The following is a 23,019-nucleotide window of genomic DNA, read 5'->3' as shown; positions in this document are numbered from 1 at the left end:
CCTGTTTCTATTCTTACCTCCATCTCGAAAGTCATGGAGAAAATAGTCTACGAACAGGTCGAAAAGTACCTGGCGGAAAAAAACCTAATCTACGAATTCCAATCTGGCTTCAGAACGTCCCACTCCACTGACACATGCCTCCTCTATTTGAACGACCACATCAAACAAGAGGTGGACGCTGGCAAATACTGCGGCATGGTCATGCTGGACCTACAAAAGGCCTTCGACACTGTCAATCACTCCATTCTAATGGACAAGCTAAAAGCAATTGGTTTTGATAGCCTATCAGTGAGCTGGATGCAATCCTACCTGGAGGGGAGAGAACAGATGGTAGAGGTAAACGGTACTCTATCCCCCCCCCCTCACAGTGAGCTGTGGTGTTCCACAAGGAAGCATACTAGGACCGCTACTCTTCCTAATTTATGCAAATGACATGTCGTCAGCCTGTGACTGCAACTTGTTCCTGTTTGCGGACGACTCAGCCCTGCTGGTCTCTGACAAGAACAAATTGCAGGTTGAAAAAACCCTCAGCACGGAACTAGGCAAAATCTGCATATGGCTCGCTGATAACAAACTATCATTACACATGGGCAAAACAGAGTCCATTCTCTTCGGTTCAAATAACAAACTCAGCAAGACCGACGGCTTCTCAGTTACAGTGGGTGACAATATTGTCACAAGGAAAGACGAAATTACCTACCTGGGTTCCATCCTAGAGGCAAATCTTTCCTGTGACAAAATGGCATCCAATGTAATAAAAAAAGTCAACCAACGAACTAGATTCTTGTACCGGATCTCCTCTCTGGTAAACAAGAATACCCTGAGGACTCTGGCAGGAGCACTCATTCAAGGGTACTATGACTATGCGTGCACCTCATGGTACCAAAGCACCTCAAAGGCGCTTAAAACAAAATTACAAACATCACAAAACAAACTGGTCAGACTACTACTTGACCTGAACCCCAGAACCCACCTCACCCCTGCCCACTTTGCCAACCTAGGATGGCTTAGAGTAGACGACAGAGTACAGCAACTTGCAATGGGCCTGGTCTACAAGATACACTATACGACCGGGGTGCCCATGTACATGTCAAAATACTTCCCAAAGGTCAGTGAATACCACAACCACTACACCAGAGGAAGCTCAACAAATCATGTTAAACCCAGATTCGGCTCAAACAAGGGACTAAACACGTTTCGCAATTATGCCACAACAATGTGGAACGCCCTACCCAAAGCTGTAAAGGAATGTGAATCCCTGCCCACATTCAAAACCGCCCTTAAAGAGCACCTACGGGAGGCTGCAATTCGAAACTGGCCACCGTAAATGCCCAAAACCCCCACCACCTCCTAATAGACAGTCTCCTCCCCACCGCATGTATATATTCCCTCCCCGCCGTATGTATATTCCCCTCCCACCCACCCACCCCCTCCTAATGTACAGTCCCCTCCCCATCATATGTATATACTCTGTCAGGATCTAGGGGTAACAGTACTGTATATTTGAATACCGCCTATGTCACAAATGTATCAGTACTAAATACCTATATGTCCCTATGCCATAAATGTCATGTATGTTATGTATGTCATAAATGTCTATATGAATTGAAAATGGGGGACCCTGATGGAAACAAGACAAACGTCTTTCTCAGGTCTGCATCCCCTTAACAATTGTATGTATTGAGCCGTACTGTATTGTACCCATTCTGCAATCTGTTAAATAAAGTTTTCATTCATTCATTCATTCATTCATTCATTCATTCATTCATTCATCCTGATAAGTAAAATGTGGATTCCGGATTCTTTTTTTCCCATCCATTTCATTCAGTCCAATCCAATGGGTGCAATACCATCCGGAGAGACGATAGGGGCGGTATTTTCCCTGTTCGAGCTCAGAGAGAGTCCCAATGGTAATGTGAGGCTAGATTGGTGAAAAATGAATGGAAATCGCTAATAAAGAAAATAACGATTAATAACGAGATTTCTCGTGGCTGGCACTCAACGGTTGGCATGAATTAACGAGATTTCTCGTGGCTAGCACTCAAGGTCCCCCTATAGGGGACTTTTCTTTTCTTTATCATAAATCGATCAATAGAGACCGTATTAGATCCCCAATTATCATATCATGGGGTATCATTGGAAAGCCACACTCATTGGCTACAACCCTGTGCAAAGATTTTCGAGATCGCCAAATGATTGACTAGAGCCCCGGGAGTCGGGGGTGGTAATGTGTACTTTTGCGTACTTTGGGGCACGCCTCACATATCGGCATGTAACTCGAGAACCGCTGAACGGATTGTCACCTGAAAGGGCAATCTACAGGCAACAAATAGGGCTTTAATTCTATCTATATTATTGTATTAAAAGAAATGCACACCCAGGCCACTAGAGGTCGGCAAAGAATTGTCCACATGTGGGCCCTTGGATGTTAAGAGGTCAATGTTTTTAAATATTTTTTTTGTAGCCAAGAGTAAAGACCATAACCCTATCAAAAACAGAAGTCAAAGTGTATATTTTCATTTTTACGATGTTTTATACGATTTATCGGAAATACAAATTTATCTGAAAATGCTAATTATCGTAATTATCATAATAAGGTCAAGGTCAAGTTCAAGGTCAAATATGAATTTATAATTAAAATCGATTATCATTAATTACTGTATCTACAAATCCTTCTGTTTAATCATCTTCCCGCGGTTTATTTGCTTAGATTTTTTGTACACATGATCTCAATAAGGTGGTGAATGAGCTCAGTGAGCATTTTCTCGTACCCGTATACATTTTTTATCAAAGATGCATAAATCATAATTTATATTCTCCTTTGTTTCATCACAATTTACTCAAGCCTAGTAACAGACACAATATTTCTGACACTGGAAATGGAAATACATACCCCCAGGTCCCTAGATGTTCCTAGATACCAAGAACATGCAAATTTACCTTGCAGAAGTGGAGCAATCTTCCATTTACTTAGGCATGTACCTTTAGGCGAAATACGGCTTACAGCTTATCAGGTTAAGGGGTTAATAGTCTACTTTTGTACCAACAATTCCTTTGACAAAACTTTTTACTTTGAAGTCTCTCAGTTTCACATCTACATCTGCTTGCATTCAATAGACATCTAATTAACATCCTTGTCAATTTATCTGATATTTGTAGTATGAACTGTAGTATGAACTGTAGTGTGAACTGTAGTGTGGACTGTAGGGCTGACCTTCGAAAAAAATTGGCATTCGAAGCTTCGGGGCCGAGATTCGATTTTAATTCGAAGCTTCAAGATAAAAAAAAATATATATATATAAATAAAATAAAAATTATTTAAAAAAATATTAAATATTTATGTTGCAGGACTTGTACAGCACTTTGTTCAACTTTGTCAGTGCTGTAAAGTTGAAACCTTTTTAAATCTTAGACAAACTAAACACTTTGCTGTCATGAAATATTGTAAGCCGTCATTTGAGGCTTTATAAAAGCAGCACAATGAACACAAATCTGTCAGTGCCGAGTCCGACCTTAATCTTAAATAACAAACGGCATTGCTTGTTGTAGTTAACAAAGAGAGACAGAGTTGATTTTGCAAAAAAAAAGAAAAAATTGTAAATAGATATATATCTTTTTATATATTCAAATTACATTTTCCCATTCGAATCCCATGCCCATCGAACGAAGCTTCGAAGTATTTAAGACAGCCCTAGTGGACTGTAGTATGAACATGCCCCCCCCCCCCCAGGTGTTCGACGCCATCATGACTTTCGACAAGGAGGAGACGGCGAAGCTGGTGGAGAAGCTGGAGGTCAAGCTGGATGCGGAGGACAAGGACAAGGAGGGCAAGCCGCTGCTGAAGGCCGTGATGCGCCGCTGGCTGCCTGCAGGGGGCGCCCTGCTGCAGATGATCACCATCCACCTGCCCTCCCCCGTCACAGCCCAGCGCTACCGCTGCGAGCTGCTGTACGAGGGGCCCGGGGAGGACGAGGCGGCCATGGGTCGGTGCAATGAACACACACACACGCACGCACACACACACACACGCACGCACACACACACATGCATGCACACGCACACTGTCACACACATGGAAAAACATGCACAACAACAGATCGCTAACGCTGTCGCGTCCTTGACGAAGACGGGCAGGAGCACTTGGATTGGTCCCCGGGGCGCGGCTCACGTCGACGCCCCTATCTGCTCCCGGCTGCCCTTGGGGGGGGAAGGACGACGGGATGGGTCAAGTGCAGAGGCTCAATAGCATTAGGCGACACAAGAAATTGCATGTGTGTGTTCCTGTGTGTGTGTGTGTGTGTGCCGCCCATCGCATGTGTGTGTCGTTTGCATGCCAAATAAAGACTTCCTAAGTCCTGCATTATTATTATTATGCATGCACACCGCTTAACCCTTTCACTGCCACACTACCAAACGGTTAACCCTTTCACTGCGACAATACACAGAAGGTTAACTTTCTGTATTGTCTCAGTGAAAGGGTTAACCGTTTGGTAGTGTGACAGTGAAAGGGTTAACTGGGTTTAGCGACTCCCTCTTGGTTCTAACCCTTTTTTAAACACTATCTTAACTTCTTTCTTTAAATTTTTTTTCTCTTCCATTCACCACTTTTAGCCCTATTTTAGCTTCTTCTTTTTAGCCCTACGTATTTGTCCATCTTTGTTTTTAACACGGACTAAATAATTGTATTAACTGTTTTTAAATGGCTGTTGATGCTGTGATGGACATCTGAATCTCCCCTCGGGGATAAAGGTTTTCAATCAATCTCACACACACACACACACACACACACACACACACACACACACACACACACACACACACACACACACACACACACACACACACACACACACACACACACACACACACACACACACACACACACACACACACACACACACACACAATATACTGGTTACACTGGTTACACCCTCTTTCTCTCTCTTTCCCCTCCCACCCACCCTCTCTCTCTATCTCCCCCCCCCACCCTCTCTCTCTCTCCCCCCACCCTTTCTCTATCCCCCCCCCACCCTCTCTCTCTCTATCTCCCCCCCACCCTCTCTCTCTCTCCGCCCACCCTCTCTCTCTCCTCTCTTTCCCCCCCACCCACCCTCTCTCTCTCCCCCCACCCGTTCTCTATCCCCCCCACCCTCTCTCTCTCTATCTCCCCCCACCATCTCTCTCTCCCTCCACCCTCTCTCTCCCCCCACCCATTCTCTATCCCCCCCACCCTCTCTCTCTCCCCACCCTCTCTCTCCCCCCACCCGTTCTCTATCCCCCCCACCCTCTCTCTCTCTATCTCCCCCCACCATCTCTCTCTCCCTCCACCCTCTCTCTCCCCCCACCCTCTCTCTCTCTATCTCCCCCCCACCCTCTCTCTCTCCCTCCACCCTCTCTCTCCCCCCACCCTCTCTCTCTCTATCTCCCCCCCACCCTCTCTCTCTCCCTCCACCCTCTCTCTCTATCTCCCCCCCACCCTCTATCTCCCCCCCCACCCTCTCTCTCTCTATCTCCCCTCCACCCTCTCTCTCTATCTCCCCCCCACCCTCTCTCTCTCTATCTCCCCCCCACCCTCTCTCTCTCTATCTCCCCTCCACCCTCTCTCTCTATCTCCCCCCCACCCTCTCTCTCTCTCCCCACCCTCTCTCTCTCCCCACCCTCTCTCTCTCTATCTCCCCCCCACCCTCTATCTCCCCCCCACCCTCTCTCTCTCTATCTCCCCTCCACCCTCTCTCTCTATCCCCCCCCCACCCTCTATCTCCCCCCCACCCTCTCTATCTCCCCCCCACCCTCTCTCTCTCTATCTCCCCTCCACCCTCTCTCTCTATCCCCCCCCCACCCTCTATCTCCCCCCCACCCTCTCTCTCTCTATCTCCCCTCCACCCTCTCTCTCTATCCCCCCCCCACCCTCTATCTCCCCCCCACCCTCTCTATCTCCCCCCCACCCTCTCTCTCTCTATCTCCCCTCCACCCTCTCTCTCTATCCCCCCCCCCACCCTCTATCTCCCCCCACCCTCTCTCTCTCCCCCCCACCCTCTCTCTCTATCTCCCCTCCACCCTCTCTCTCTATCTCCCCCCCACCCTCTATCTCCCCCCACCCTCTCTCTCTCTATCTCCCCTCCACCCTCTCTCTCTCCCCACCCTCTATCTCCCCTCCACCCTCTCTCTCTATTTCCCCCACACCCTCTCTCTCTCTCCCCACCCTCTCTCTCTCCCCCCCCCCACCCTCTCTCTCTCTCCTCCTCTTTAGGCATCAAGAACTGTGACCCCAATGCTCCCCTGATGATGTACATCTCCAAGATGGTCCCCACCACGGACAAGGGACGCTTCTACGCCTTGGGCCGCGTCTTCTCGGGCACCGTCTCCACCGGCCTCAAGGTGCGCATCATGGGGCCCAACTACACCCCCGGCAAGAAGGAGGACCTCTTCATTAAGCCCATCCAGAGGTCGGTGTGTGTGGAGTGTGTTGTTGTGTGGAGTGTGTTGTCATGTGGAGTGTGTGGGGATAGAGGGAGGCGTAGCGGTTACGCCGTTGCTGTTTCCGGCCGGTCCGCCATCTTGAAAACGCAACGTATTTCCCCCATTGCCCATTTCTAAATCGTCTCGTTAAAAAAAATAAAAATAAAGCGTGAACATTTGCACGGTGTACCTTTCTGTGCGTATTCATCCACAATCTATAGCTCAAGATGAAAATATTTGCAATTAATCGTAAAAAAAAATAAATCGACACATTTTATTTCAACCAAAAATGCTTAAACAATAATGTTAGTGATAGAAGGGAACTCGTTTTGTGCAAAAATGGAAAGCTTGCCAATGTCCATGCGGCAGAATTGTTACAATAGCCGATTTTCCCAATGATAAAGCCCTATACGGGTGGACCTCGCGGGTGGTACCAAAGTGACGTCAGACTACACCTCCCTATAGAGACCGGTGTGCGGCTACTAGCAGACATTAAGTTAATTAGCCCCTGTTCCTCTTTTAAAGTCAAAGTCAAGAGCTGGACCAGGGGAAGCAGAACCTGGGTTTAATAATTTTTTATTTATCTTAGTTGATTTTATTTATTTAGGTTTTGTGAAGGGTATATTTTTTATGTATTACAGTAGTTGTCTTTTATTTAATTTAATTTTAAACGTTTTACATTTTAGACATCTGAAGGACGGCAATGGAAATAAGCTGTGGTGGGCCTCTATATGTATATTTGTATACATGTTCATTATCAATAAAGATCTCTATCTATTAGGGGTGTAACAATTCGATTCGATTACGATTCTTCAGGCAACGATTCAATGCATCGTGAAATCTCTTCATTTGACCACGATTCGATTAGATTCATTTTCGATCAGTTAATTCCCCAAAAAAATATTAATACACAAATGTGGCTGGGGGAACTGATTCACTCAGCATGAATGGACTATAGGCCAATAATAGGGGTGTAAATATTTGATTCGATTCGATTACGATTCTTCAGGCAACGATTCAATATTAATTTGACCATGATTCGATTCGATGCGATTCGACCTCAGGATCGATGCATTGTTACACCCCTACTATCTATCTATCTATCTATCTATCTAGCGATTTGAATGGACAAGTGAACACAGGGTATATCTGCGGGGTATTAAAAAGTTAAAATAAAAATTCATAATTCCCAATTTAAGGCCAATATATGACATGTTTCTGTATTCAAGTCGTTGTTTTTTTTATTTGTATTCAAGCTCAATTGAAACTAGGGATGCATCCCCTTAACAATTGTATGTATTGAGCTGTACTGTACTGTACCCATTCTGCAATCTGTTAATAAAGTTTTCAATCAATCAATCAATCACTCAGCTGATAGAGCTGTACCATTCCTGATGACTTGTCGTACAGCACTTGTAAGTCGCTTTGGATAAAAGAGTCGGCTAATGTAAATACCCATTGTTCAATTAATAAACTGTATGCCTCACTGTGTGGAAGGCAACATCAGGCTTGACTTAAAACATTACTTTTCAATATCTTTAATCTTTAATCTACATCTATTTTAATTTTAAAAACCGGGCTGTCATTATTGTTAGTATTATGTCGGTAATAGCCCTGTGATTTATAGTGGATTTCTACTGTAAATGTTTGTATGTCATGTCAAAAAAAAATATATATATATTTTTTCACAAAAAAAACATTACTTTCCTTAAATCAAAAATGCAAATAAAAACGTAAGTTTAAAAAAAAAAACATTACTTTCCTAACTTAGTGAAACTAAATGTAACAAATGAACACATAGATATAAATGTACTGAATTGTTATTTCTTACTTTATTTATTATTATATTATATATATATATATATATATATATATATATATATATATATATATATATATATATATATATATATATATATAAAGAATTTTTTACCGATACCCGATTTCTATTTAAACACTTTGCTTTGTTTTCCTCATAAAACATGTTTGGATGTTATGGTGATAAACCATATAATCTATAGAAGATTATATATATCTATCTCTTTCTCTCTCTATCTCTCACATTCTCCCCCCCCCCCTTTCCCCATATCTCTCTCCCTCTCCCGGCTCTCTCTCTCTCTACCCCCTTCCAAAGAAACAAGTAGAATTGGCCGGTTGCCAGATGTTCATTAGTGTGGCTAGTTCTGTGATCCTCAAATAGATTCTTAATAATAATGCAGGACCTCTTTAGGTTTTTTTTTAATCGGCATGCAACGAACTGGACATGCAATTGGAGTGGCACACACACACATTTACATTTACATTTACATTTAGTCATTTAGCTGACGCTTTTATCCAAAGCGACTTACAAGTTCTGTACGACGAGACAGCAAGAAGAGTACAACTCTATCAGCTGAGTAACAATGTTCATCAAAGTGTTGCGTGTTACAGTGTAGGTTAGTTTATTAGTCAGGGTTAGATTTTTTTTTCTTTTTTCATCATTTCAGATAATGGTTGAAGAAGTGAGTCTTTAGTCGACGGCGAAAGATTGGACGGGATTCGGCTGTCCTAACTGGGATGGGTAGTTCATTCCACCATTGTGGGGCAAGGACTGAGAATAGGCGGCTTCTCTTTGATGACCCTCCGGGAGCTTGGATAGGAGTAGGTCTGAGGCGGCCAGAAGAGGGTGTGTAGTTAGAGACCATTGACCGGAGGTAGGCTGGAGCGGTTCCCTTTGCCGCATGGTATGCTAGGTCGAGGGCCTTGAAGCGGATACGTGCATGGGCCGACTTCGGTAGGTTTGAGATCAGGCGGGCCGCTGCGTTTTGAATGAGTTGAAGAGGCTTGGTGGCAGTGGCCGGGGGGCCAGCTAGCAGTGCGTTGCAGTAGTCGATGCGGGAGATGACTGTTGATTGGACGAGGAGTTGGATGGCTTCTTTTGTCAGGAAGGGGCGTATCCTTCTGACGTTGCTCAGGAGGAAGCTGCAGGTTCTGGTTGTCGCTGCGATGTGAGCAGAGAAGTTCAACTGGTCGTCGAGGACAACACCAAGGTTCTTGGCGGTCGGGGACGCGGTCACAGCTGCATTCTCGACTGTGATGGAGAGGTCGGTCAGGGGGGAGGATTTGGCTGGCAGGTGGAGCAATTCTGTTTTGCTTAGGTTCAGTTTGAGGTGGTTGGTCGTCATCCAGGCGGAGATGTCGGACAGACAGGCCGAGATCCGCTCAGAGACGTGGATATCTGAGGGAGGGAAGGAGAAGACATGCAGTCTTTTCTCAGTCGCCGATGCGATAGAGTCTCTGCGCCTAACCCATCCCGTCGTCCTTCCCCCCATGGGCAGCCGGGAGCAGATAGGGCGTCAACGTGAGCCGCACCCCGGGGACCAATCCAAGTGCTCCTGTCCGTCTTCGTCAAGGACTCCACAGCGTTAGTGATCTGTTGTTGTGCATGTTTATCTTATCGGGGGGGGAACCCTTGTGAGCACGGGGAGAACATGCAAACTCCACACAGAAAGGCCTGGGAGATACCCCACCTGGGTAACTGGCATCATGGAAACCTGGTCCCCAAGCAGGAATCGAACCCTGGACCTTCTTGCTGTGAGGCGACAGTGTTAACCACTACACCACGAACTGCAGGCCTTATTAATGTAACTACTGTATCTTGATATTTGCAGTCAATGAGGCAGATTATCTTTGCATTTTTATTGTTTTTGCATAAGGTATCCCACCATATGACTGGTGGTATTTTTTAGAATCATTGCACTGTATAATACGTTTTGAATTGACCCCCCTCTTTCAATCCCATCATGCAATTAAATGCTCTTTCAATCCTTTCCTCTTGACTTTTTCTTCCACCCCCCCCCCCCCCCCCCTCCCCCCCCCCGTCCCGCGCAGGACCATCTTGATGATGGGGCGTTACGTAGAGCCTATCGACGACGTCCCGTGTGGGAACATTGTTGGTCTGGTTGGAGTTGACCAGTTTCTGATCAAGACGGGGACCATTACGACCTATGAACTGGTACAGTGATACGTACATACAGACAGACGTACATACAGTCGTACATAGGGATGCACCAATCCGACTTTTTTCAGTCCCGATACCGATACCTGAGCTTTGGGTAGCGGCCGATACCGAGTACCGATCCGATACCCATTGTTCAATTCATAAACTGTGTGCCTCACTGTGTGGAAGAGACTGGGATCATTCTTTTTGCAAGGCAACATCAGGCTTGACTTAGAAAACATTACTTTCCTAACTTAGTGAAACAAATGTAACAAATTAACACATATATATAAATGTACTGAATTGTTACTTATTATTAAAATTAAATAACAAATTATATATATATATATATTTTTTTTTTATTTTTTTTTTTTTTTCTCCGATACCCGATCTAGCTATTTTAGTCATATCGGGGCCGATATCCGATATCAATATCAGATCGGTGCATCCCTGCCTTCTTCCAGTCCGCCACAGGGGTAACATGCAGACCTAACATATTGTCAAAGTAACATGAGGTATATATGCTTATTTCCGTTATTATTTATTACTTCAATAGAGTGCTTAGTGGCAGCAACACTAGTGCTGCATGTCTACCGTTGCAGTCGCAATGTCAGCCTGTGCAAGAAAGGCTCTGATTTGCAATTTAATTAAACAAATGTGTGTGTGTTTATTTGTTTATTTGTTTATTATATGGATCCCCATTAGCCGACACCCATGGGTGAAAGACTATTCTTCCTGGAGTCCGAACACATAACTTACAACATTGGAGTAATAAAAAACTATAAAACACTTTAGCTTAAGTACATTCTCAATATCTTCAAAATCACAACACAAAAAGGCTCTAACCACAAATACAATACTAACTAAATAAATCAATAAGTCAACTGTATTTCATTATTCATAACAGCGTTTTTCAACTTTTTCTTAAAAGTACATTTGTTGCTGATAATCATTATCTTCACAGGTATACAATTCCAGTATGCAGCAGCTCTATACAATACGGTTATCTTAACTCGATGGGGGCCATCCACGTAATATTACGTGTTTGGTTTGTTTTTCTTTTTTTTCTCGATATTAATATCCGATTCACTGTCACAGAGCTTTTGGCTGGAAAAGGCATATTGGGAGTCCGAAGGTGCAGTACCGGCCAGATTCTCCCAGGTGGCGGTATCGAGCTGCAGTAAACCCTGTTCCAGACTCTTGTGTTACACTGTAAGGCAGGGGTCAGGAACCTTTTTGACTGGGAGAGCCATAAAAGCCAAATATTTCTAAATATATTTCATTGAGAGCCATATAGTATTTTTAACGTATAATAAATTAAATATGTCTTACTTTTAATGCGACTTCTGGTGCTGCATGGTTTTGCTGATGGCCTTGTAATCTGGTTCATACGTGCTGAGGTTGAGCTTCATGCAGGCGTTGAGGCTTCCATCAGTTAAACGTGAGCGTAGGTTGGTCTTAATGTTCCTCATATGCGAGAATGACTGCCCACATGCATATGTAGAGCCAAACATGGTCAATACGGCAATACTCACGCTGCATTGTGTGGTATGTCACAGGAAGCTCGTTCCAAGTTTTAAGAATCAGCTGGTCTTCAGGTTGAAGATTTTTAATTTCTGTCCACTTGTGTTCCCTCGCCAGCTCTGCTCGCTATATCTTCAGCTACAGATACTATTAGCTGTATCTTCAAAACTAATTTCTGTTTACTTTAAAATGACACAGTATTATTAAGAAATATCAAGTATAAAAAAAAAAAGAAAAAAAAAAAAAAATTTTACTCAAAAAATTCTGGGAGCCATATGCTGTCACCAGAAGAGCCATATATGGCTCGCGAGCCATAGGTTCCCGACCCCTGCTGTAAGGTCTACGTGCGCAGATTTTTACCTGACGGCAAGGCTATAGGTTCAATCGGTCGCATCCAAACGTCTACGGGATATCCAATGCATATGCTGTGATTGATTATGCCGTGGCCCTAATCGACATTGTGGTAGTGAAAAGGTTAACCTTCTGTAGTGTGGTAGTGAAAGGGTTAACCTATAGTGGTAGTGAAAGGGTTAACAATTTGGTAGTGTGGTAGTGAAAGGGTTAACCTTCTGTAGTGTGGTAGTGAAAGGGTTAACATTCTGTAGTGTGGTAGTGAAAGGGTTAACCTTCTGTAGTGTGGTAGTGAAATGGTTAACTATTTGGTAGTGTGGTAGTGAAAGGTTAACCATTTGGTAGTGTTGTAGTGAAAGGGTTAACCTTCTGTAGTGTGGTAGTGAAATGGTTAACTATTTGGTAGTGTGGTAGTGAAAGGTTAACCATTTGGTAGTGTTGTAGTGAAAGGGTTAACCTTCTTTAGTGTGGTAGTGAAAAGGTTAACCTTCTTTAGTGTGGTAGTGAAAGGGTTAACCTATAGTGGTAGTGAAAGGGTTAACGATTTGGTAGTGTGGTAGTGAAAGGGTTAACCTTCTGTAGTGTGGTAGTGAAAGGGTTAACATTCTGTAGTGTGGTAGTGAAAGGGTTAACATTCTGTAGTGTCGTAGTGAAAGGGTTAACCTTCTGTAGTGTGGTAGTGAAATGGTTAACCATTTGGTAGTGTGGTAGTGAAAGGGTTAACCTTCTGTAGTGTGGTAGTGAAAGGTTAACCTTCTGTAGTGTGGTAGTGAAAGGGTTAACCTTCTGTAGTGTGGTAGTGAAAAGGTTAACCTTCTGTAGTGTGGTAGTGAAAGAGTTAACCTATAGTGGTAGTGAAAGGGTTAACAATCTGGTAGTGTGGTAGTGAAAGGGTCAACCTTCTGTAGTGTGGTAGTGAAAGGGTTAACGGGGCTGAGCGTGTTCTCTAGGCTTTAGGGACTTTTGTGCTTTTGCCAAGATGTTACGCTGATGGAAGGTTTGAGGTTTTTTGTCAAAGACAAAAAGTCCTCCCATCGGCAGCTCCTGGTGGAGCCCAGGGCCAGACTCAAAACAAAAGGGGGCCGAGCTTTGGCGGTGACTGCTGCCCCAAAGCTCTGGAACGCCCTCCCCTTATAAAACCGCTCCCTCAGAGCTCATTTTTAAAAGGCAGCTAAAAACCTACTTCTACAGGCAGACGTTTTAAACACCAATTGCATATCTTTTCTGTTTGTCTTTTTTTTTTTTTTATATGTGTGTTTTTTCTCCCATCCCAATTTAGTCGTGCCAATTCCCCCTCCCCTGTCTTCCATTGCTCGCATGTGCCTCCCACTGGTCGGCCGGGAGGGTTGATAGATACTATCGCATGTCCCCTCCGATACATGCAGAGTCAGCCAGCCACATCTTTTCACCTGCCAGCGCGGACTCTCATTGGCGAGGTGTAACGTGTGGGAGGCTCACACTACCCTCGCCATCTCCTGTCCTTGCTGTGCAGGCACCCTGACCGACCTGTAGGAGTCGCTGTTTACAACGACCAGACTACCACCCATCGACTCCCCTCCCACTGACTCTGCCAATTGAGTCAGTATGGCGGCCGGCCCAAGCCGGAGGCAACGCTGACAGCCGGATTCGATACCGGTGTCTCTCGCGTTGGTGACGAGCGCTTAGACCGCTGCGCCACCCAGCCGCCCCCTGTTTATGTCTTTTTTAGGTTTTTGTTTTGTGTTGTCTATTCTGTTGTTTTAGCTCATTTTAATGTTTTTTCTTCTCTTCACATGTTTCATTTCTTGTATTTTTACTGATGTCTTAAAATGCTGTGAAGCACTCTGTGCACTCGTGCTGAGAAGGGGGCGCTATAAAAAAATAAAGTTTTACTTACTTACTTACTTACTTACTTACTTACTTACTTACTTACTTACTTACTTACTTACTTACTTACTTACTTACTTACTTACTTACTTACTTACTTACTTACTTACTTACTTACTTACTTACTTACTTACTTACTTACTTACTTACTTACTTACTTACTTACTTTCTTGTACAGTTTTGTTTAGCGCGGTGGCTGTGCTTTCTCTCTCGCCCGCCCGCAGGCCCACAACATGAGGATGATGAAGTTCAGCGTGAGCCCGGTGGTGCGGGTGGCAGTGGAGGCCAAGAACCCCGCCGACCTGCCCAAGCTGGTGGAGGGCCTGAAGCGCCTGGCCAAGTCCGACCCCATGGTGCAGTGCATCATCGAGGAGTCCGGGGAGCACATCATCGCCGGCGCCGGGGAGCTGCACCTGGAGATCTGCCTGAAGGACCTGGAGGAGGACCACGCCGGCATCCCGCTGAAGGTCAGAACTAGCTAACAGGAGCTAACCCATACTAGCTAACAGGAGCTAACCCATACTAGCTAACAGGAGCTAACCCATACTAGCTAACAGGAGCTAACCCAATACTAGCTAACAGGAGCTAACCCATACTAGCTAACAGGAGCTAACCCAATACTAGCTAACAGGAGCTAACCCATACTAGCTAACAGGAGCTAACCCATACTAGCTAACAGGAGCTAACCCATACTAGCTAACAGGAGCTAACCCAAACTAGCTAACAGGAGCTAACCCAAACTAGCTAACAGGAGCTAACCCATACTAGCTAACAGGAGCTAACCCATACTAGCTAACAGGAGCTAACCCATACTAGCTAACATGAGCTAACCCACACTAGCTAACAGGAGCTAACCCACACTAGCTAACAGGAGCTAACCCACACTAGCTAACAATAGCTAACACATACTAGCTAACAGGAGCTAACCCACACTAGCTAACAGGAGCTAACCCATACTAGCTAACAGGAGCTAACCCACACTAGCTAACAGGAGCTAACCCACACTAGCTAACAGGTGCTAACCCACACTAGCTAACAATAGCTAACACATACTAGCTAACATGAGCTAACCCACACTAGCTAACAGGAGCTAACCCACACTAGCTAACAGGAGCTAACCCACACTAGCTAACAATAGCTAACACATACTAGCTAACAGGAGCTAACCCACACTAGCTAACAGGAGCTAACCCATACTAGCTAACAGGAGCTAACCCACACTAGCTAACAGGAGCTAACCCACACTAGCTAACAGGTGCTAACCCACACTAGCTAACAATAGCTAACACATACTAGCTAACAGGAGCTAACCCACACTAGCTAACAGGAGCTAACCCATACTAGCTAACAGGAGCTAACCCATACTAGCTAACAGGAGCTAACCCATACTAGCTAACAGGAACTGGGAGCATGTCTATGTTCCCCAGGTTCTATGTTCCCCGCTTTGATTGATTGATTGATTGAAAAATTTAGACCACCAGCCCTGATTCCAAACTCTAACCTTAACCAGTTCGAAAGAGGGCCTAAGCTTAACCGTTCGAAACAAGGCGGACATTAATAATTAATAAAATAATAAAAATTTATAAAATGTTCAATCTATTAATCAATCAAAGCGGGGAACATAGAACCCGGGGAACATAGGACCCGGGGAACATAGGGATGATCCCCAGGAACTAACCCACACTAGCTAACAGGAGCTAACCCACACTAGCTAACAGGAACTAACCCACACTAGCTAACAGGAGCTAACCCACACTAGCTAACAGGAACTAACCCACACTAGCTAACAGGAACTAACCCATACTAGCTAACTAAGGTCAGAACTACAGATATGAGATTACGATAACGGCAATTTAAGGCCTTAACCCTTTCACTACCACACTACAGAAGGTTAACCCTTTACTATCACAGTGTGGTAGTGAAAGTGTTAACCCTTTGTCGTGTGGCAGTGAAAGGGTTAACCTTCTGTATTGTCACAGTGAAAGGGTTAACCATTTGGTGTGTGGCCGTGAAAGGGTTAACCTAATTTAAGGCCTTAACCTCTTAACCCTTTCACTGCCACACGGCAGAAGGTTAACCCTTTACTATCACACAACCGACGGTCGCCAGTTAAAGGGTTAACCTTCTGTGAATTGTCGCAGTGAAAGGGTTAACTGTTTTGGTAGTGCGGCAGTGAAAGGGTTAACAGGCACCCAGAAAAGTGGCAATTTTTTTTTACTTGAGGACTGCATACTTTTTTTTGCAAAGCCTAGCTTTATACTTACCGGTATAACACATGCATGAGCCTGGTCTCTTTTGAAAGATAACATTCTGAAGTTACTAATGCAAAAAAGGAAAATCACTTTTAGTGCTAATGAAATAGAGTAACAGGGGTCTGATAGGAGATTACGATAAGAGCTGTGTATCTTTTGTTGTAGAGCACTGAGGTCATCCAATAAGTTACTTTTAGATGGCCCAAGGTCTAGGTTAAAAACATTAGGCGACCGAGCTGTTGCGGTGGCTGCCCCTAAGTTGTGGAACAGTCTTCCACTGCAAATGAGGTCTGCCCAGACCCTAGAGGTTTTTAAAGCACAGCTGAAGACTCACTTGTTTTCATTGGCTTTTTGAGGCTTACATCCCCGGTCGTGTCGTGATTGTTTAATGTTTTGTAGCTTTTGATTTTGTGTATACTGTATTTTGTATTTTTTCTATTTCTCTGTTTTTATATTGTAAAGCACTTTGGTGCAGCTTCGGTTGGTTTTAAATGTTCTATATAAATAAAGTTGACCTTGACCTTGTCGTTGCTCTCCCGTAGGGGGGGATTGTGTCGTTGTTGACGGCGGAACACTTTTGCAATCAGCGTGGTAAATGGTGCATTTATATAGCGCTTTTATTTTATCCAAAGCACATTTTTGTTCCCTCACATTCACCCACACATTCACACACCGACATCAGAGGCAACCATGCAAGGAGCCAACCTGTTCATCGGGAGCAATTTGGGGGTTAAGTGTCTTGCTCAAGGACTGTCTTGCGGGAGGACCGGGAACCTTCCAATTACCAGACGACCACTCTTACCTCCTGAGCCACTGTTGCCCCCGTTTAGAGAGTGTATATACAGAAATATATGCATATGAGTAATCTAGTCTGAGAGGAGGAGGGAGCAAAGAGTAGAGCTGTGAATCTTCACTGGCCTCACGATTCGATTAGATTACGATTCAGCTGTCCACGATTCGAGTCGATTCTACGATGCATCTCGATGCAGCTCAATAATATATTACATCCTCAATTTTATAATCTATATTACTGCACATGGCTACTTTTTCATCAATTAATACAAGCAGTCAGGATACATTTACTTTTATTTAGAAAGTTCTTAAATCGGAATGTCAAAATAAATGTCTCTTTACATAAAGTGCCCACTCTCACCTCCTGAGCCACTGTTGCCCCGTTTAGAGTGTATAAGAAATATATGCATATGAGTAATCTAGTCTGAGAGGAGGAGGAGGGAGCAAAGAGTGGATAAATGTAAGGCTGAGACGATATGCCATTTGGAAGAATCGATAAATCGGGACCAAATTATCGATAAATATCGATATTTTTATTAGTATTAAAAAATATTTTTTTTTACAATTATTATTTAAACAACAAATTTATGTTTCTTTTGCAGCAATTCTTTGTCGTTGCCGCACTCTTTAGTGTTACAGATTTCCCCATTCAAAACTACCACAGTGATCCTGCACAGTGCAGAGTTGCAATTCAACTGAATTTACATGAAATGGGGATGTTTGAACTAAAACATGCCACAAGACCTAGTATTTTAGTATAGTATAAAGTATATAAAAATAATTATAATAATAATTGTGATACCACTTATCGATAATTAATATCGATATATCGATAGGTGGTCTCAGCCTTAGATAAATGTGAGGTCTGGGGAGATGGCAGTGACTGAGGCTTGAGGCAGTAGATGTTCAAAGTACAGAGACTGTCAATGCAAGGACATTAAATAAAGAAAATAGAAATTTTAGTGATCCCACTAGTAATGGTATTTCTGGAATATTATGGGAATATTTTACGACTGTATCCCTCCCAAAAGGGCCCCGACCAACATACAAGGATTGAAACTGGTTAAATAATTCCCCTTTGCGCTTTGCACTATTTCAGCACCATGGACAGCTCACGTCAGGCCTGGGGAGTGGAGAGGAGAGGAGAGACAGAGGAGGGGGGGGGAGGGGGTGAGCTGTCCATGGTCAGGCCTGGAGAGAGGAGAGGAGAGACAGAGGGGGGGGGGGGGGGGTGAGCTGTCCATGGTCAGGCCTGGAGAGAGGAGAGGAGAGACATGGGGGGGGGGGGGTGAGCTGTCCATGGTCAGGCCTGGAAAGAGGAGAGGAGAGACAGGGGGGGGGGGGGGGGTGAGCTGTCCATGGTCAGGCCTGGAGAGAGGAGAGGAGAGACAGAGGGGGGGGGGGGGGGGTGAGCTGTCCATGGTCAGGCCTGGAGAGAGGAGAGGAGAGGAGAGACAGGGGGGGGGGGGGGGGGGGGTGAGCTGTCCATGGTCAGGCCTGGAGAGAGGAGAGGAGAGGAGAGACAGGGGGGGGGGTGAGCTGTCCATGGTCAGGCCTGGAGAGAGGAGAGGAGAGACAGAGGGGGGGGGGGGGTGAGCTGTCCATGGTCAGGCCTGGAGAGAGGAGAGGAGAGGAGAGACAGAGGAGCAGGAAGCAGAATTCATACCACCAGTACTACTGGTACCAGACACTTTTCATCCCCAAGCTAAATATGGCATTGTTGCTCCTGTTGTTAATTTAATTTGAGGGAATTGTTTAAGCAGTTTTTTTTTTGAGCCCAAACGTTCGAACCTTTGTTCGTTACGTTGGCATTCGAATTCTAAATATTTAGGTGTGTATGTCAGTATTCCAATGTACAGTGTGTGTCCCCCCTACCCAACCCCCCCCCACCTCCAATGTACAGCCCCACCCCACCTACCCAACCTCCTCCAATGCACAGTTTCTATGTCAAATGTATATACACCCTTTTTCCTGGATTTTTTTAGTATCACAAACAGTACTGTATTTGCAAATCTGGTATGTCATAAATGTATAGATGTAGCAGTACTGTCTATCTGTATGTCGTGTGTGTCATATGATGAATTGAAAATGGGGGACCCTGATGGAAACAAGACGAAAGTCTTTCTCAGGTCTGCATCCCCTTAACAATGTATTGAGCTGTACTGTACTGTACCCATTCTGCAATCTGTTAATAAACTTTTCAATCAATCAATTCAATCAATCAATCACCTTGACGATAAGCTGGCCTGGGCTGCAAACGCGGAAGCGCTCTACAAGAAAGGACAGAGCCGGCTGTTCTTCCTCAGGAGGCTCAGGTCTTTTAATGTGTGTGGGGAAATGTTGTTCATGTTCTATCAGGCAGTGGTGTCAAGTGTGCTCCTCTACGCCGCTGTCTGTTGGGGTGGTAATACCGCGGCCAGGGATACCAGGCGGCTGGATAAGCTGGTGAAAAAGGCTGGCTCAGTGGTGGGGAGGAGACTGGACCCACTGGGGACCGTGGTGGAGAGCCGCACGCAGAGCAAGCTGCTGGCCATCATGGACAATACCAACCACCCTCTCCACCACACCCTGGTGGGGCAGAGCAGCAGTCGCAGCGGACGGCTAATCTCCCTGCACTCACGGACTGAGTGGCATAGGAGGTCCTTTGTCCCCACTGCCATCAGACTGTACAACAGCGTAATATAGTGCGGGGGACCTTGACCTCTGACCCACACACCTGTTTTTATACACGGTTTTTCATACACCTGTTTTTTACACACTTGTTTTATACACCTGCTTTTATCTCATCACGCTCTTATTGATATTGATAGATATGATTTAATTGAATTTTATTATGTGCTTATTTTTTATTCATGATGCAGACATAACGTGAAACAACTGAATGAGAACTGTCAATGTCTGTATACTGTGTGAGCTGCGAGATACCCTGAATTTCCCCAAGGGGATTAATAAAGTATCTATCTATCTATCTATCTATCTATCTATCTATCTATCTATCTATCTATCTATCTATCTATCTATCTATCTATCTATCTATCTATCTATCTATCTATCTATCTATCTATCTATCTATCTATCTATCTATCTAAATCAACATTCGAATTTAAAAAAAATTATAAAAATATATATATATTTTTTTCTATTAATTCTGTTTAAACCAATGGGGTTTTTCTTCACAGTTGCAGATAAAGATTAGGCTACACTAATATTATAGTATTAAAAGAAACTGATGAGTTATATTCATTAAAGAAAGTTGATTTAATTGATTTAGTTGGGCTGGGGCTTCTCCCTGGGCTGGGTCTGGAAAGTTGATTTAATAAAAATAAAAAACTAATTTAATCAGATTAATCACTTTATTCAAACTGAGGATTTAGTTTGAGGATATATAAAAAATAAATGATAATTATTTTTTTCTTTAAAAAAATAATTAAAAACGGAGGTTCGAACATTCGTTCAAAAAAAACCTGACGAAGTTCGAATCCTAAAAACAGGCTTCGGGGAAACAGCCTTAGTGCTCCTCCTCATTGCAAAGCATACATGTCATTGTCTCAGTTTTTAATTAAAGGAACTTGTTTGGATTATTTCTATGTGGACCTCTCCACGATGCTGGAAACGTGCACATAATGCATCTTGAAGTTGGAAGTTTAAAAAATATATACCATTGTTGATGCAAAGCAACCTCACTTTTCTTTTCTCTTTCATGTTTTCCTTTTGGTGGAAACCAGACTTGTTTATTTTCTGAACTGAAAAACGTTCTAAATAAACCAGTGAGGAATAAAAAAAAAAAAAAAAAAAAAAATCCATAGGTTCCCGGGCTGCTCCCATGAAGCAGGATTCGCACAAGGTCCCAGAGGTGCTTAAAGTGCTTGATTTTTTACCAAAAAAAAAAGCCAAGGCCTGGAATTCCTTGAAAATAGCCAATTCTTTTTTACAAGGTGCTTAATTTAAAAAGTCCTTGAAATTATAATCAAGGACATTTTGTTCATCCATGATAGAAATTGTTCTGAATCAAGAAAATTTGATTTATTTTTTTTAAGTGTAACTAATTGTCGGAAATTGGTTGGATTCTATTCCTTTCTCCCTCTCAGAAATCAGACCCTGTGGTGTCCTACCGAGAGACGGTGTCAGAGGAATCAGCACACCTGTGTCTGTCCAAGTCCCCCAACAAGCACAACCGCCTGTTCATGAAGGCCCGTCCTTTCCCCGACGGCCTGGCGGAGGACATCGACAAGGGGGACGTCAGTGATCGCCAGGAGCTCAAGGCCCGCGCCCGTTTCCTCGCCGACAAGTACGAGTGGGAGGTGACGGAGTCCCGGAAGATCTGGTGCTTCGGACCGGACGGAACCGGACCCAACCTCTTGATGGACGTCACCAAGGGGGTCCAGTACCTCAACGAGATCAAGGACAGCGTCGTGGCTGGTTTCCAGTGGGCCTCCAAGGAGGTGGGTGGTGGCGGTGCGGTTTGGGTTCAACCACATTTTATCAAATCAGTAGCCTCACACCGTGTCACCACAGTATGTTACGCAGGGGTGCGTCGCTCATGGGACGGGGGTTGCACGTCCATTTAGGGGAAATTAGGCTGGTCTTTAGTCTGTACACACGCGAGGGAACATTTATGCGTATGCGCCCGGGAGCGCGCGTGCACGTGGCGTCATTAAAACACAGTGCAACCAGCTTTGAGATCACCAACGCACCCCTGATGTTATGCAGTGGTGGAAGAAGTACACAGTTCCTTTACTTAAGTAAAAGTAGAAATATCCAGATAAATGAGTACTCTGGTTCTAATTCTAAGTCCTCCATTCTAATTCTACTTAAGTAAAAGTAGAGAAGTATTTTCTATTGAATGTACTTAAGTATCTAAAGTAAAAGTATGCATTCTACATGAAGTTTGTGCTTGGGAGCGTTCAACCCTCGATCCATTGACCTCTATAGGTCATGTTAAAGTGGTCTGTGGTCCAGTTATGCTGCTCTGATTATGTCCGCTTGAAGTTGACAGGCTTCAAATTTGAAAGTATATAGTTTAAGTATGCCGTATTTTCTATGCAAAATCCTTTTCTTCGAAGTAACTGATGGGTTCAGATAAATGTAGTGGAGTAAAAAGTACAATATTTCCATTGAAACGTAGTGGAGTAAAAGTATCAAGTTCCCTAAAATGGAAATGCTCATGTAAGGTACAAGTAGCTTGAAATTGTACTCAAGTACAGTACTTGAGTAAAAATACTTTCCACCACTGATGTTATGACATCGTCATTCGGAGCATTTATAAGGCTGGTTGCTATGACCACACGAATCCACTGTTTATATAGTCTCATGGTAAGACATTTAATGATTTGGTTTATTACAAAATAACGCAAATAATGTACAGAGCTAAAGCAAATTACTCCTGGACGGTGTGCAAAGCTTTTTATCCAATACATGAAAGAAAATATAATTTGAGAGACGTTTGTAAATGTAAGGTAAGGTAAGGTAAGGTACATTTTATTTATATAGCGCTTTTCCAGATTAAAATCACAAAGTGCTTTACAGGCAGTAAAAGGTTAATCAGAATAGAATAACCACACATGTTACATCACATACAAGATTGTAGAATACTTCAAAAATAAATAAATTTAAATACAATCACACATACACACATGTTATACCACATACATGATCAATTAAAAGCCTCACTGTATAAAAAGGTTTTTAGACCTTGTTTAAAAGACTCCACACTAACAGCAGACCTGGTTTCATAAGGTAGCTTATTCCATAGCTTGGGTGCTACGACTGAAAAAATTTACTGTTCAAAAAGCTAAG

General features: G+C 43.8%; 2 protein-coding genes across 2 annotated transcripts in view; both read left to right on the top strand.

Annotated features, from left to right (window-relative positions):
* Positions 1-23,019, top strand: part of LOC311226401 (uncharacterized protein) — a gene marked incomplete at its 5' end in the record, with an annotated part of 864,333 nt that overhangs the window by 738,589 nt on the left and 102,725 nt on the right. The window lies entirely within an intron of this gene.
* Positions 1-23,019, top strand: part of LOC311227554 (elongation factor 2b-like) — a gene marked incomplete at both ends in the record, with an annotated part of 65,656 nt that overhangs the window by 32,754 nt on the left and 9,883 nt on the right. The window contains 5 exons of the mRNA XM_084313279.1: positions 3,731-3,983; positions 6,251-6,446; positions 10,330-10,453; positions 14,404-14,646; positions 21,312-21,665. Of these exons, the coding sequence (XP_084169405.1) occupies positions 3,731-3,983; positions 6,251-6,446; positions 10,330-10,453; positions 14,404-14,646; positions 21,312-21,665 (1,170 nt within the window). The remainder of the gene's footprint in view (positions 1-3,730; positions 3,984-6,250; positions 6,447-10,329; positions 10,454-14,403; positions 14,647-21,311; positions 21,666-23,019) is intronic.

Source organism: Notolepis coatsorum (assembly GCF_963971535.1).
Source record: "Notolepis coatsorum genome assembly, chromosome: 4".
Taxonomy (NCBI): Eukaryota; Metazoa; Chordata; class Actinopteri; order Aulopiformes; family Paralepididae; genus Notolepis; species Notolepis coatsorum.
This window is presented reverse-complemented; position numbering and strand designations above follow the sequence as displayed.